This window comes from Zootoca vivipara, chromosome 14 (genome assembly GCF_963506605.1).
Source record: "Zootoca vivipara chromosome 14, rZooViv1.1, whole genome shotgun sequence".
Classification (NCBI taxonomy): Eukaryota; Metazoa; Chordata; class Lepidosauria; order Squamata; family Lacertidae; genus Zootoca; species Zootoca vivipara.
In genome coordinates, this window is record NC_083289.1 from 14,730,593 (window position 1) to 14,747,581 (window position 16,989).

At 39.4% G+C, this 16,989-nt stretch overlaps 1 protein-coding gene across 4 annotated transcripts in view; it reads left to right on the plus strand.

The window, feature by feature from the left end:
• TRPM7 (transient receptor potential cation channel subfamily M member 7) overlaps positions 1 to 16,989 on the plus strand; it is a 77,982-nt gene that overhangs the window by 12,524 nt on the left and 48,469 nt on the right. For all 4 annotated transcript variants that reach the window (XM_035131113.2, XM_060282971.1, XM_060282972.1 and 1 more), the window contains exons 2-5: positions 11,579 to 11,658; positions 13,664 to 13,702; positions 15,246 to 15,444; positions 16,251 to 16,464. In XM_035131113.2, the coding sequence (XP_034987004.1) occupies positions 11,579 to 11,658; positions 13,664 to 13,702; positions 15,246 to 15,444; positions 16,251 to 16,464 (532 nt within the window). The remainder of the gene's footprint in view (positions 1 to 11,578; positions 11,659 to 13,663; positions 13,703 to 15,245; positions 15,445 to 16,250; positions 16,465 to 16,989) is intronic.

Below are 16,989 nucleotides of genomic sequence, written 5' to 3' on the forward strand. Positions count from 1 at the left end.
TGTCATAGGGAACTTCTGGACTTTTTTTCTGAGTTCATGTATTCCCATCCATACCTTGTGTCAGGACAAGGCCCAGTTTTACTACTAGAAGCAAAGCATAAAATTGGTGCCCCCTCCTTATTGCACATACAAAGGCAACTCAACTGGCAGTTGGCTCATGTCATTGACTTGATTGGACTGATTTGCCATTGATTACTGTATTTTTTCGTGTATAAGATTATGCTTTTTGCTAAAAAGAAAAGGCCCAAAATTGGGTGTCATCTTATACATGGATAGTGAATGCAGAGGGGGGACATGTGATTAATGGCAGCAGCAAGCAGGAGATTGGCAGCAGCCATTGGGCGGGTGAATGGTGGCTGCAGCAAGGCCTGCTGGCGATTGGCTGCGGCAATTTGGCAGGCGATTGGCTGCTGTGGCAAGACGAGTAGGCGATTGGCAGCTGTGGCAAGTAGGCGGGTGGGCTGTTGATGGCGGCGAGCGGGCAGACAATTGGCGGCTGCGGCGAGGTGTGTGATCAGCAGTGGCTGTGCCAAGCGATCGGCAGTAGCGAGCAGGCAGGTGAGCTCCCCCCCCCCAAAAAAGCTAAATAACTTAATTTCGGGTTAAAAAAATAGGGGTCTTATACGCAGAAAAATGTTAATGGTTGTTGTTGCTGCTGGCAGCAGTCGCAGGAGACAATGGAAAAGTTCACATTTGGGGTAAAGTCAAACTGTTGGACAGTTACAACACCTGCTGTGGCTATAGAGACTGATTTGAGAGAGACATATTTTATTGCTGATGGGTCAGATAAAGGTGTTTAGTTTTGCTGCTACACCATGATGCATCATGGAATTTCTTCTCTCTGCTTGCTAAATGATTATCAATAAAAATAACATCAGGTCACAATGCATAAAATTCCACAATGCATATAAAAACATGTAAAACGTTCAAATTGAGAAACAAAGACACACAACTTATAACATTGTGAAAAAATAAATAAATATGTGAACTCTTTCTCTCTTCCCAGCTACTTCTGCTGTTCTTAAAGTCATGGTCTGGGAGAGGCCGTTGTTCAGATGGACTTGATTGAGGTGTGGGTGGTGAGGCTCTTTTGCCCTTCTCTGCTCTTCATAATACATAAGGCATGGTTAGGCAAACTAAGGCCCAGGGGACGGATCAGGCCCAATCACCTTCTAAATCCGGCCTGCGGACGGTCCAGGAATCAGCGTGTTTTTACATGAGTAGAATGTGTCATTTTATTTAAAATGCATCCCTGGGTTCTTTGTGGGGCATAGAAATTCATTCATTTCCCCTGCCCAAAAATATATATATAGTCCAGCCCCCCACAAGGGCTGAGGGACAGTGGACTGGCCTCCTGCTGAAAAAGTTTGCTGACCCCAGACATAAAGTCTGTGGTAGAAAGTAAGCAAGACCCCTGAAATATTTTATTTACCAGACTGACTGAATGAAGGGGTGCTGATTCACTAGTGGCCAAAAATGTGGAAATCTTTAGGAAAAGTTGTATTTCTGAGGTTTGATGGCTCATAACATCAGCCTTTTAAAGAATAAGATCATAAAAAACAATATAATTACTTATCATTAGAAAGACAATGTAATGCAGAATAATGCAACAAACGGTGTTGAATTATCTTTATTCTGTCAAACGTTACAGCCAAATAAAAGGAGTTCTGCACAGAAAACCATGATAACTTTTCACCATTTATGTTAGTACTTGGTGTGGAGCTAGTTCATGTTTTACTTCATGGGAATTTAAAAAATAAAGAATTCCAGAAAAATGTGGCAAGGCATCAGATGCAAGCAGTATTAATATAGATATGGGACTCTAGGAATTAAGAGGGACGGGTGGCGCTGTGGTCTAAACCACAGAGCCTAGGGCTTGCCGATCAGAAGGTTGGTGGTTTGAATCCCTGCGACGGGGTGAGCTCCCGTTGTTTGGTCCCAGCTCCTGCCCACCTAGCAGTTTGAAAGCACGTCAAGTGCAAGTAGATAAATAGGTACTGCTCCGGTGGGAAGGTAAACGGCATTTCAGTGCGCTGCTCTGGTTCGCCAGAGGCAGCTTAGTCATGCTGGTCACATGACCTGGAAACTGTCTGCGGACAAACGCCAGCTCCCTCGGCCTATAGAGCGAGATGAGTGTTGCAACCTTAGAGTCGTCTGTGACTGGACCTAATGGTCAGGGGTACCTTTATCTTTACCTAGGAATTAAGAATACTATACTAATATAGTATACTGTATAATAATTGGCAGTTTGTTTATAAATGAAAGGATGCATTATAAAGCTTAATATATAAATTATTTTGTACAGCTGGCAGAAAAAAGAAGCTCAAGTTAACTATATATTGTGTCTAGTAAATCAGTTAGTATTTATTCACATGTGTCTGACAGCAATTCAAGTAGCTAAAGAAACATAGTTATTAACTCTGATTTTTTATTCAGTGAAAACAAGTACAGTACAGTAGCCCTAGGAATGTCCTTGAGCCTGACATATTTAAGGTCAGTCCAACTTTGTTATGGACTCATAGTAATATGTTTTGCTTATATGTTGTGTCATATTTTTCTCATCCTCCATTTTCCATTCATAAAATATATACAGTACTGTATATATCATGCAGAGAGGAGATGTGGTTAAGAGGATTCGTTCCCTCCGCCCCCATTGTTAGTTCTTTATGGTAGGGTGAGGGAGAACATACATACTAATAAAAATAGGACTTCCCTTGTTTAAACATTACACTCAGTGAGGGAGAAGTGCACTGATTTCCAATCTTGCCAGACATAGATGTGAGGGGTGAGAAGAATCACCCAAACAGGTCCTTTTGTGTAAATTAGAAGCATATTACGTATCAGGATGGAATGCTTGATTTGATACTGTATCAGTTTTGGATTATTAACTCACTGTATCCTTTTAGCTAGCTGTTTATGGGTAACTGTTCTGGGGTAAACTTGCCAGACCTGCTGTTTCAGCTAACCACAGGAAATAATGGGTCAGGCCAATGAAACTCCCCCCCCCCCCCCGGGGGTATAGTTATAAAAAATAAGCTGACTTTTTATTATTGTCAATTTTGTGAAAAAAGTTTAAGTGATATAAAGCTCAAATTCCCCCTGTCTCCTATTGTGCTTCACAACGTCTTAGATCTTACTGTTTGGAGAAGAGCTTTAAATATAGTATGCTGTATGAGATGGCTAGCTAGTCCTTCTTTGTCCTGTTTAAGACTTAGTAATTATAGAAATAGGTAACTTTAAAATTGCAATGAGCAAGGGAGTGAGACGTCTGTTGGGGTTTGTTGGAGCCTAAATGTTTAAACAACTCTAGGGAAAAAATCTAACGTACCTTTATCCTTCCCATTTTTTGTATTACAAAATGAAGTAAAACTGTTTTGAAAACAGGAGCAATCTTCAATACTCCTTCTAAAGGTGTCCGTTTTAGTTTTTAAATAAAACTGGGATTTCCTTAGGAAACATATTTCTAAAAACGTAAGTTATTCATGGGAAGCTTGTACTGTACATGCAACTTTTCATAAGATAACCTCTCAGATAGTTCTCCTGCATTAAGGGATATCTCAAAAAATGAAGACAATTTTATATTAGAGAGTTCTTTTGCAGCTGAATTTTAATTATGAAGCAGTATTCATTCCTTCATTCATTTTGCCATTGCAGAATAGGAGTTTAGAGGCAGTGGTTTGAATTCAGAAATGAAGGTGCATAAATGAAGGAAATATCCACTTGCACCAAGACTGGTATCTCAAAATTAAAAAAAATCCTTCCAGTAGCACCTTAGAGAACAACTAAGTTTGCCATTGGTATGAGCTTATACCAATGACAAACTTAGTTGGTCTCTAAGGTGCTACTGGAAGGAATTTTTTTATTTTGTTTCGAATACGGCAGACCAACACGGCTACCTACCCGTCACTGGTATCTCAAAAGTTTGCCAATTTCTAATCCTTGCTGTAGCAGCCACCACCACATGCTATGCTGTTTTATATGGTCCCAGCCCCAAACCTCTCTGTTGCTTTTTGGGGAGGATGCACAATGAGGTAGAAAAACTCCATTCTGTGAGCAGAACTCTTCTCATGACCATTGGACCCCAGCCAATAAGGCATAAGCTTAGTTCACGTATAATTCTAAGCCAAACTTTAGCTTTATGTGTTAGCTAGGCTTAATGTGGACTGGAGTTCCCTATTAACCACGAAGCTTGTTCCAGAACTCTAGTTAAAAGCAATTCATGTGCTCTGACATAACCAAGTCAGTTGCTACAGTAGTTTCTACACTGATATATGATATATACATTCTATTTTCAGAAGAATAGCTTTCTGGAGAAAGATGCACTTTGAATCAGGGGCACAACTCACCGGGAGAAATATGCCTGATAAAATAATGCATTCTTGAGGCACCCTCATAGATGTTTTAAGTGTGCCTTTTTATATATTATTCAGATCTAGTTGAGAACAAAAGTAACTTGCAATCAGTGTTGTAAATTTATGTATGGACAGGAAAGAGAAAGAAAGAAAGAAAGAAAGAAAGAAAGAAAGAAAGAAAGAAAGAAAGAAAGAAAGAAAGAAATGCAGTTGGCGAACTAATTTGTATGTGTGAACTTGGTGTGCTATAATGTCTACCCCAGGTGCACAATTTCTAAAATTAGATTCATTGGCTGGAAGTGATGATAGGAAGATAAGGAGAGCTATGCTTGGGATTTTTGCCTTCCAGCTATTGCTATTGCTATTGCTCTTGTACTATAAGGTATTACAGTCAACAAGGCATGGGTCACAGCTTAGTCCCATGATCACCATGTGCTTGGTTAATAAAAGCATTTCTTTCAAGTGAGCAATTTCTTAAAAATAGTGAAAATTTGTGGATTTATAGAAAATGCTTATTAACAGTCTGTTGTAGAGATTTGTATATCAAGATAACTTTTGTAGTTTGTTTTAAAACACTGCAAGCAGAGCTGTTACATAATGTCATCCCATATTAAGCTTTAAATTAAGAAAATTAACAAAAGATGGTGTCACACTTGCGTTGCAGTGCTTTGTATTTTAAATTTCTGTTTTAGATGTACTTACTGGTTGGGTTTGGGATATATGTTTTCTGCCTATAGTAAACATGTTGTTGTTTAGTCGTTTAGTCGTGTCCGACTCTTCGTGACCCCATGGACCATAGCACGCCAGGCACTCCTGTCTTGCACTGCCTCCCGCAGTTTGGTCAAACTCATGTTCGTAGCTTCGAGAACACTGTCCAACCATCTTGTCCTCTGTCGTCCCCTTCTCCTTGTGCCCTCCATCTTTCCCAGCATCAAGGTCTTTTCCAAGGATTCTTCTCTTCTCATGAGGTGGCCAAAGTATTGGAGCCTCAGCTTCACGATCTGTCCTTCCAGGGAGCACTCAGGGCTGATTTCCTTAAGAATGGATAGGTTTGATCTTCTAGCAGTCCATGGGACTTGCAAGAGTCTCCTCCAGCACCATAATTCAAAAGCATCAATTCTTCGGCGATCAGCCTTCTTTATGGTCCAGCTCTCACTTCCATATATCACTACTGGGAAAACCATAGCTTTAACTATACGGACCTTTGTCGGCAAGGTGATGTCTCTGCTTTTTAAGATGCTGTCTAGGTTTGTCATTGCTTTTCTCCCAAGAAGCAGGCGTCTTTTAATTTCGTGACTGCTGTCACCATCTGCAGTGATCAAGGAGCCCAAGAAAGTAAAATCTCTCACTGCCTCCATTTCTTCCCCTTCTATTTGCCAGGAGGTGATGGGACCAGTGGCCATGATCTTGGTTTTTTTGATGTTGAGCTTCAGACCATATTTTGCGCTCTCCTCTTTCACCCTCATTAAAAGCTTCTTTAATTCCTCCTCACTTTCTGCCATCAAGGTTGTGTCATCTGCATATCTGAGGTTATTGATATTTCTTCCGGCAATCTTAATTCCGGCTTGGGATTCATCTAGTCCAGCCTTTCGCATGATGAATTCTGCATATAAGTTAAATAAGCAGGGAGACAATATACAACCTTGTCGTACTCCTTTCCCAATTTTGAACCAATCAGTTGTTCCATATCCAGTTCTAACTGTAGCTTCTTGTCCCACATAGAGATTTCTCAGGAGACAGATGAGGTGATCAGGCACTCCCATTTCTTTAAGAACTTGCCATAGTTTGCTGTGGTCGACACAGTCAAAGGCTTTTGCATAGTCAATGAAGCAGAAGTAGACGTTTTTCTGGAACTCTCTAGCTTTCTCCATAATCCAGCGCATGTTTGCTATTTGGTCTCTGGTTCCTCTGCCCTTTCGAAATCCAGCTTGCACTTCTGGGAGTTCTCGATCCACATACTGCCTAAGCCTGCCTTGTAGAATTTTAAGCATAACCTTGCTAGCGTGTGAAATGAGCGCAATTGTGCGGTAGTTGGAGCATTCTTTGGCACTGCCCTTCTTTGGAATTGGGATGTAGACTGATCTTCTCCAATCCTCTGGCCATTGCTGAGTTTTCCAAACTTGCTGGCATATTGGGTGTAGCACCTTAACAGCATCATCTTTTAAGATTTTAAATAGTTCAGCTGGAATATCATCACTTCCACTGGCCTTGTTATTAGCAGTGCTTTCTAAGGCCCATTTGACTTCACTCTCCAAGATGTCTGGCTCAAGGTCAGCAACCACACTACCTGGGGTGTACGAGACCTCCATATCTTTCTGGTATAATTCCTCTGTGTATTCTTGCCACCTCTTCTTGATGTCTTCTGCTTCTGTTAGGTCCTTACCACTTTTGTCCTTGATTATGGTAATCTTTGTACGAAATGCTCCTTTCATATCTCCAATTTTCTTGAACAGATCTCTGGTTTTCCCCATTCTATTGTTTTCCTCTATTTCTTTGCATTGCTCATTTAAGAAGACCCTCTTGTCTCTCCTTGCTGTTTTTTGGAAATCTGCATTCAGTTTCCTGTATCTTTCCCTATCTCCCTTGCATTTTGCTTGCCTCCTCTCCTCCGCTATTTGTAAGGCCTCGTTGGATAGCCATTTTGCTTTCTTGCATTTCCTTTTCCTTGGGATGGTTTTCGTTGCTGCCTCCTGTATAATGTTACGAGCCTCCATCCATAGTTCTTCAGGCACTCTGTCCACCAAATCTAAATCCTTAAACCTGTTCCTCACTTCCACTGTGTATTCATAAGGGATTTGATCCAGATTGTATCTTACTGGCCCAGTGGTTTTTCCTACTTTCTTCAGTTTAAGCTGGAATTTTGCTATAAGAAGCTGATGATCTGAGTTACAGTCAGCTCCAGGTCTTGTTTTTGCTGACTGTATAGAGCTTCTCCATCTTTGGCTGCAGAGAATATAATCAATCTGATTTCGATGCTGCCCATTTGGTGATATCCATGTGTAGAGTCTTCTCTTGTGTTGTTGGAAGAGAGTGTTTGTGATGACCAGCTTGTTCTCTTGACAGAACTCTATTAGCCTTTGCCCTGCTTCATTTTGAACTCCCAGGCCAAACTTGCCAGTTGTTCCTTTTATCTCTTGATTCCCTACTTTAGCATTCCAATCCCCTGTAATGAGAAGAACATCCTTCTTTGGTGTCATTTCTAGAAGGTGTTGTAGGTCTTCATAGAATTGGTCAATTTCACTTTCTTCCTATAGTAAACATAGGAAACAAAGTTAAAACTTAATTTTTATGCGCAAATCATGTGTGTGCATTTCCCCCAATAAATGAGTAAATAGCTTTAATATACTGGGAATATTTTCTAGCATGTTTGGGATCTGTACATTCACATCATACTTTTTAAGGTGCAAGTTGGTGTGGAAATGGAGTAATTTACTGTTGTGTGCCTGAAATACAGTACAGTACATGATTGAGACCACTCATCTGCGAAGTGTCTGCTCAGTCTGTGTCATTATGCAAGCCCAATTTTAATTCCACAATGCACCCCTAAACCCTTATCCCTCTGGGTTTCTGAACAACAGCCTCTGAGGTCACAATCCTGTTAATTAGCACCAGAAACCAGGGGTGTGTGAGGAGAAATTGGAAGGAGCTATTGCATTCAGAGGAACTGGTGAATACAGATGTTGTAATACAGTGCTTTGTAGATTCTGGATTGCAGGGTCAAGGAAAGCTAAATTCACATTAACATGACATTCCCTCAGCGAACTCATATGGTAGTCTCCTCCCCATTGGGAGGAGAAGATTTGGGAAGGCAGTGTGAGCTTGAGGCCTGCTCCTGTCTTGTCATGTTGTAGGGGTTTGGGTGGGGCTCTGTGTGGATGGAAATTAGTGCCTCACCCCTGCTTTGAATCTGTGGTAAGAAAAGGAAGTCCAGATAGTGTTTTGTTTCGTTTGCAATACTTCGGGACCTTGTCTTCCTGCAATCACAGCTTCTATTCATGGGTTCAGGGGAGTAATAAATTCTCTTTTGCACTTGATGAAGGGTAGTATGGGGATCAGTAATGCTGGCCACAGTCTTCAGTGGTACTTACCAAGTAAGTACATCAAAAAATTTCTTACTCAGTGGGATTTATTTCTGCATAAGCATAATAGATTTTCACTGACTGCAGGAGGAGAGAGAAACTACTTTGCCCAGTGTTGCCCTTTTGGGTCTTTCTTTTAAGCATAATCTGGCTACTGGAAACCTCTTGCAGTTACTTCTGCTTCTGTTACTGAATTGCCCACTGTTTCGCTACATGTATATAGCAGTAGTCATTGCTGCTCTTCTAACACACAAAAGCAGTTGCCATAGCACAACAGTGCTTAATATGTGCCAGTTTGTTACAAAAAGTGGAAAGGGCAATAGATTTATGGGAATAGCTTCACCTATGCTTCTGAATCAAACATCTACTCAGATTGCACGATTCAATTATTGTCCTACAGCATGGGTGGGCTCTAGCTGGCTAGCCAGCCATGACAAATCTTCAGTTGCTGTTCTTGGCAGCTACTTTACAGACTCATTGTCTACCATGGTTCATGAATATTGAATATTTTGGAATTGTTGCATATTAAATATTCAAACACTGATCACCAGAAAATAATACTTTGGTTAAATATGGCAGAATGTGCATATTAATTTTGATGGATTCTGAAGAATCCCATTTTCTCTTACAGAAGGCTTTTAAATTTCTAAAAGTTTTGGAGAAGAATAGAATACTTGCTTAGAGGGAAAACACCTGAAAAAATCACTTTATTCAAATGTGATAATAGGATGGAACCTGTAATACTATGTTGAATTATTTTAAGGGCTGATCTCATCCAGCACTTTAGCAGCATATAACCTGTCATCTGCAAAACCTTAAATTAAAGTGAACTGAGCGGTATAAAATTGCTTCTCAAAGAAGACTGCTAGTAGTTGTTCACCATGAATTTCTGCAAAGAAAAAATGAGATGGACCTTGTATCTTGACCAGGTACTTTTAAAAAAAAAATCGCTAGCTGGTTTTAAAAATTTTAATATTTAAGCTTAATACAATTTAAACAAATAATATGCCTTTACATAGAACAAAATAATAATAATAAGGTATGCAGTTTTACAGTTTTATAGACCTTTGTTAGCTTAGTTTGAAATATCAGAAATTATGCTCAGTATTTAAATCTACTATTCTAAATTTTAGTCTTGAGGAAAATTAACTACTGTAATTGTTTTAAGGACTAGTACAAACATATATTCAATTGCTCATCTACCAAATGTTCTCTAGTATTGTATTACATTACCTCTTGCTTTAAATGAATTGAAGGCACTGAAGTCCATTTAATGCTTATACTTTTGTTTGCCACCTTCAAATGCTTGAAGTCAGCAGGCATGTGACAAGTTGTCTTATTTTCTGCATCTATAAAGATAGTTTGAAAAGTCTTACTTACCATTAACACTATGGTATATACTTATTACTTGTCTTGTATTACCTAATTAACAATATCTTGCTTTGAAAGTTTGGCAGAAGAGAAAGGAACCTATCCAAAGCATAGATAAAAAAGAAAAGCATAGATACCGGTAGGAAGAATAAGGTTCTTGAATAAAACTGCAGTGTTACTGGCTTCAAACCAGTTGTAGCATTACTTTGTTCTAAAAACATCTCATGGAAGACTTGTTTTACATCTTGTGCTGGAGTATGGAGGGACATGAAACTAAATCCACAGATTTTCTTTTGCATGTGCAAGAGCTTACAGAAGCAGAATAATGAGAACTGTTCTAGAGCTTGCTTATTATAATATTAAATAAATATATTTTATTCGACCGATAGTCAGAAAGCTTATGATAATATTGGACGAACTCTTAGAATTCATTTGGTTGTACAGCTGTTCATTATACACTCCTCAGCGCAAGACTTTCATGGCAGCTTTTATCTACCCTGATGTAAAGTTGATAAATTCAGTGATTCAGATTATTATTGTTATTGTTATTTATTTTAAATTGCAGCTATAAAGTAAGCTCAGGAGATTTTATATGTGGGTTGGCATCCACATGTTTCTCTGCTAAAGGATTGGTGGCAACTGTAAAATAGATATTTATGGACCTTATTCTTTTATAGGTATTCAAAAAACTATTTTTTCGCATGGTCATAGCAGCTAGTGTGTGTTTGTTGTCCTTTTGTTTATTCCACCCCATAAACAGCTTAATCAAAACTATTTGTTTATACATGGGGATGTTGTCTAGAGTTAATGCTGTAATCCTGTACTCACTCACATAGATTGAAAGAGATTAATGGAACATGCATTTCATAGAGGATTTGAAAGCAAATAAGTTATTTCTTTCTTTAGACAAATGTATAAATGTGGAATAATTTTGAAGCGTTGTTCTTAGCAACTTTAGCACAAGGTTCTTCACAGTATACCAGTGGGATGTGTACTGCCCTGTTATGTTTGTTGTCCTAATATTCATATTATGTATTATCACTGAAAAGATTTAGTCTGAATTCAAAGTGAATAATATTTTCAAGAATACTTACGGTACTAAATATTTATTGGAAAGCTGTGCAATTGCACTTTTCCTTTCTGAAGTAAAGCATAGCCATTTATGTATATTCTAAATCCTTTGCTTGTATGCAGTCTCCCAAACAATTCAGTAGACTTCTTCCAAAATAAAGAAATCACGCCAGCTTCCTAATGAAAGCACTCACACCTGGAGGTTCAATATTTTTATCACTAGGCTGGGAGAATCTTTGATAAACTCATATCTCAGTTCTTTGCCTCTCCTCTACAATGAGATTGTCCTTTTATCATATCTTTCACTGAGGAGTCCCTTATATCTTACAGCTGTAGTTGTAAAGTTGGTGAGTTCTGTAATCAAAGCAAGCAGAGCTTTCCTCTCATGAATAAACCTGGCTTCAAAACCTTAGAGCAATTTAACACTATAAGAGAGTAATGAGTCAATTAACATTTTGACTGTACAGGTATTGGCATAACAAACATGAAAAGGTGGTTTGATGGGGCTTGATTTCTGTTATCCCAAAGACAGGCCTGCATAATGGATCTATGTGTGTTTGAAAATATATTGGAGAGGGGAAAGGGAGTCAGGGAGGGGTTTACTGTTAAACATGGGTGGTAGATCCCATGAAAAATAGCTCTCTGCAATACTGTATAAAATCTGACATTGTTTTTGCATGATCCTGAAAATACCTTGTTTTACAGTCCCAGAAATCTTGGATAGAAAATACTTTCACCAAACGGGAATGTGTCTACATTATACCAAGTTCAAAGGATCCTCACAGGTAAACTAAAAACGATGGAAGCAGAAGGTTTAACTTTGAAGTATAAATTATGTGCTGTTACCATAAGGATCGTGCTCAGAAAATGGATGTTTTGCTCTCTTCTATCCAGTGCAGCCCCCTGCACCTGCCTCAAGCTTCTCCTGAGGAGCTGGGGAAAACTGCAGAGGAATCTGCAGATGATCTTGGGGAGGTGCAAGGGACTGCAGTGGAAAGAGGAGGAGTTGGCCTTCAGTTTGTTCTGAATTCAGTACAGATTCTGAGTAAAAGTAAAATTTAGCTTTTACATTTTTGTTATAATTGAACAGGAGATAGCTAACATTTGTTTTTGTTTGTGAAATATGTTGAAACATATATTTTGCATTCTTTGAAGCCATAGGACTCTGCACAGGTTTTGCTTTGATCAAACTGAAACACATGAAAAATTTGTTGATATGAAGAACATAAACCAGGAAGCTGTTTTCCTTTTTGTTTTTTTAATTGATTTTACAAATATAACAAAACTAAGAAATCAACAATAACAATACTTCCGACCCACCCTTGTTCATTTGGGACATTTCCCAAATAACAAACCATTTTGTTTTCTTCATTTGTAGCACAAATCCCATCTGGCATGATTATACTCAGTTGTCTGCTACCTTACATATATTTTACTGCTGTGGCTGATGTCTGTGTTAAGCAGACCTGGGGTTAAGCATATTTTTTTCAAAAATGTATTTCAACGCAGTGCATTTTGATGTACTGTATCTTTCTGAAAGTGCCATTGATATTTTTAACACTGAGCACTGGATTGCAGCTTCAAACAACTGGAACCTAGTTATTCTTTCCCCAGGGTTTATAATTATCTCTGGGCATTCTTAGTGGCAGCAGTCCCTTCCAAGGGAAATCAGGCTGTCCCTCTCTTTACCTGCATTTTGGAAATGCATAAATACTTTTTTAAAAAACAGGCTTTTGGCTAATAGTTTTATGAAGATTTTATGCTGTTGTTTGTAACTCTTTTCTGCAATAAGTTATTGTGCTGCTTTAAATTATGGTTTATGCACTTATATTATTGTGAGCTGCCCTGAGCTCCCTTTGGGGAAGGGCAGGCTCCCAGTACAGTACGTTTCCGAGCACAATTCAAAGTGTTGGTGCTGACCTTTAAAGCCCTAAACGGCCTCAGTCCAGTATACCTGAAGGAGCGTCTCCACCCCCATCGTTCTGCCCGGACATTGAGGTCCAGCGCCGAGGGCCTTCTGGCGGTTGCCTCCCTGCAAGAAGTGAACCAGGCAGAGGGCCAGGGAACCAGGCAGAGGGCCTTCTTGGGAGTGTCACCTGCCCTGTGGAACGCCCCCCCCCCATCAGATGTCAAAGAGAAAAACAACTACCAGACTTTTAGAAGACATCTGAAGGCAGCCTTGTTTAGGGAAGCTTTTAATGTTTAATAGTAGATTATTTTATTTAAATATTCTGTTGGAAGCTGCCCAGAGTGGCTGGGGAAACCCAGCCAGATGGGTGGGGTATAAATAATAAATTATTATTATTATTACTATTATTATTTAAAAATAATGAATAATTATAACTAAAAAGGTATTAAACATATTTTAGAAATTATTTTTAATTTTTTCATAGCTGTCAAAAGATCTCCCAAGTATTGAGGGATTTGTCCCAACAGTGAATTTCTGTAGACAGTAAAATCTTTCACTTTCTCTATCATATGTGCATCGTATCTGTATTCCGTTCTGTGTAACATTACTGTGATATATCTTCCGTACAACTATGAGCAGTCATTTTTCTATTATTCTCTAGACCATTTTCATGCAAACAAAATTGCCCTCATAAACAGTTACAGTGCTTTCTTCTTAAGAGGCATATCCCAAAATACAGGACAGTAAATAATTTGTGGTGTGAATTGCAGAAAGTAGTGACAAATATATTAAGAGTGATCTCGGTCATATTAAGCCATAAATTGGATTTAATAAAAATACAGGAAAAATTCTAACTTACTTTATTGTATTCTTAATTATAGATGCCTTCCAGGATGTCAGATTTGTCAGCAACTTGTCAGGTATGAGTATGTAAGATGAAGCAATTATGTGTCTCTTTTTTAAATACTGTTTTAATTAATTGACATAAGTAAAACATCAGAAAGCTGATGGTTCTGTAATTTATGTAGAAATGACTGGAAGCAAAAGACAAGTAATAATGTAAAGAATATTTAATTAAAACATGGAAGGATGTGGGTAGACAAGGGAAACAGTGCTGGTAGTGAAAGGTATGTTGACCCTTAGTTGTGGCATTCTAGTTCTTGGGTTTTTAATATTTTCTACATAACCCTTATAAGTCATCCTATATACCTTTGCTCTGACTTTTCTTATGTGAACTGCTTATCAGATAATGTCAAAGCCTTCCAGCGACTAGGAAACACACACAAAAATATGACCAAACATTAAGTTTTCCCAGTTCTGCCCCTCTCCCCCCGAAACAGAAGATTAATGTATAAGATTTTGCTATAAGCCTATGTGCAAAGTCAGTGGGTGCCAGTAATCAGAGTCTTCTTTTGAATATCATATTTTGATAAAATTGTCCACATCAAATGTGCTGTTCAAGGCATGAACACTTTTTGTCAATTTTTCAGGTAAGACATTTGTCTATACGTTCTGTGAAAACGTATGAAAAGTGAAGAGTTCTGTGTAAAGTCAATTGAGTTGATTTTCTATTTTTCTATGCTCTGGCAATATTTAAAGGATTTAAAGACAACTGGTTCAGAAATTTTGCCAGAATCGTGCAAATCAGCTTCGATAGTTACTTTAAAAAAACAAACACCTAAGTGCACAAAACTATTAATAAGTATCCTATATAATAAAGTCCAAGTTGTCCCGTGTGTCCCTGGGGTACAGCGCATGTACCCCAGAGACAGGGATTGGACAGCAGAGACTGGACGCACACACACGCGCGCTCCCCCCCACCTACCGTTTCCCTGCGGCTGCCAACCGCCGCTCCTGGCTGGACTGAGCGTTGGCTGGGGGGGGGAAGCGCGCACGTGTGTGCGTCCAGCGAGGACAGGTCTCCTTCCTGTCGCTTCCCGTTTGAGCTGGTAGTGGCGCTCCTGCTGACGGGGCAGCCGGTCACCCCCGCCGAAGCCTCCCAGTCCCCGGGCTCCTGCTGCTGCGGCTCCGGCGGCCAGGCTTTCCCCGTCGTCGTCGTAGGCGAAGCCTGCGACGAAGCGCACTATGGCTGAGGGAGGCGGCTAGGCCCAGGCGCCGGACTCCGCCTCCCCTCGCGCCTTCCCCTCGCGCGCTCGACGGAGGAGCCCGTAAGAGGAGCAGCGAGGCCACGGCCTTCCCTCCCTCTCTGCACTCAGCTGCGGGGCACGATGGGATAGCGAGTTTGTTTACTTGCGTTCCTGGCGCGCCCCACGGCAGAGCGCGCGCGCGAGAGAGAGTGCTCCCTCTCACATATCCTCTAGCGCCTGTTTTCTAAACGGGCTGAACAACACTAGTTTTTATCCTAAATTGATGCATATCCAGTACTGTGAGAATGGATAACAGCTTATGCGATTCCCTCTTGTGTGCTTCCCCAATTCCGCAAATTGCGATGATTATCTGCAGGTGCTGCTGTGGTCGCTTGGTCCGCCAACATGCTTGCTTTACTGCCAGCCTTGCCATGAAATATTCAGATGTGAAACTGGGTGAAAATTTTAATCAGGAGGTAGAAGAATGGTCTGTAGAAAAACATACTGAGCAGAGTTCAACAGATGCTTATGGTATCATAAACTTTCAAGGAGGCTCTCATTCGTATCGAGCTAAGGTCAGTGTCAAATGTTCCATATATTGCTTAATGGTAGAGTGGAATAATATTGAAATGAATTTACAAGTGAATATGAAAACATGTATCTAAACATGAAGGTATTAGCATGTAAAGAGATGAGTGAAGTCAAGGTTCCATATGAATTATTTGCACTTTACATTTTAAATTTATGTTTGTGTCCCCCACCTCAAATTGAAGCAATTAGTACATTATTATTATTATTATTATTATTATTATTATTATTATTATTATTATTATCACACCACCTTTCATCCAAACACAAAAATACATAACATAATTTTTAAATTAATAAGTTAGAGAAAACAAGTTACAGATAAATTATTGAGGTTGCAAAGTTGCTATATCGGTAACATCTTTTAAAACACAATAAAAAGAGAACATTTGAACTACCTGTGCCATACTGCTTGATTATTTTTTATGGGACGATCAAACCAATTAACACACAAATAGCTTAATGTTAATTGGAGTTAAATAATATTGATTAAGACACAAAATATTAACAAAGAAGCTATCTTAAACTGGTTACTATGGAATCACCTTTTTGACAAAATGTTCAATGCTTTCGCAGTGTTTACAAATAAAATAAACTGTGTAGCAATAAGGTTTTTAAATATCATTATTGTGACATATTCAGAATCCTCTGGCAATTCTCTAATTCCCATTAGAAATTTTCATGCATTAGGAATGACCTGTGAAATGCCTATTTACCCTTGCATAAGTATGGTTATAATGTCCTGATTGCATTATTTAAAAAAGGTTAACCCTTCCCAACTCTTTTTTGTTAGTATGTGCGGTTGTCATATGACACTAGACCTGAAGCCATCCTACAGCTTATGCTTAAAGAATGGCAGATGGAACTGCCCAAGCTCGTTGTTTCTGTTCATGGAGGGATGCAAAAATTTGAGCTTCATCCACGCATTAAACAATTGCTTGGTAAAGGCCTTATTAAAGCTGCAGTGACAACAGGAGCCTGGATTATAACTGGAGGAGTGAATACAGGTGAAGTCTTGACTCTAAATATACTTTCCACTTCACATGCATTTGAGACACCTGGATATCATCTTCATATGACTATTTTGATGTCGATTTGGCATCAAAATGATAGCAGTCTGCATGGCCATGTGGACAGCAGGCTTGGAATCATCAGGTGTCATGTTGGAAATGACATACATCCACATTGCCAGAAACTACCAGCTAAAGTGGAGCTGCTTATGATACAGATTCACAGAGAATAAAACTACTGAAGGTGGTACCCATAATTGGCCTAGAAACTTGTGCTCCAGCTCAAAAATGTAGGAGTTGAGAAGGTGCCCTTCATGACGATCTGATTGATAATTGAATTTCGGATAAGCAAGCTATGATGTGACACATTGGAACTGTTTCATAAGAAACTACCTTTATATCCTGGCGTATAAGACGACTTCCTAACCCATGAAAATTGACTCAAAAGTCTTATAAGCCGGGTACTAGAATCTGTGGTTGCCGCATATGGTAGGGGGAGCTCAAAAACGGGCGTGGCACATG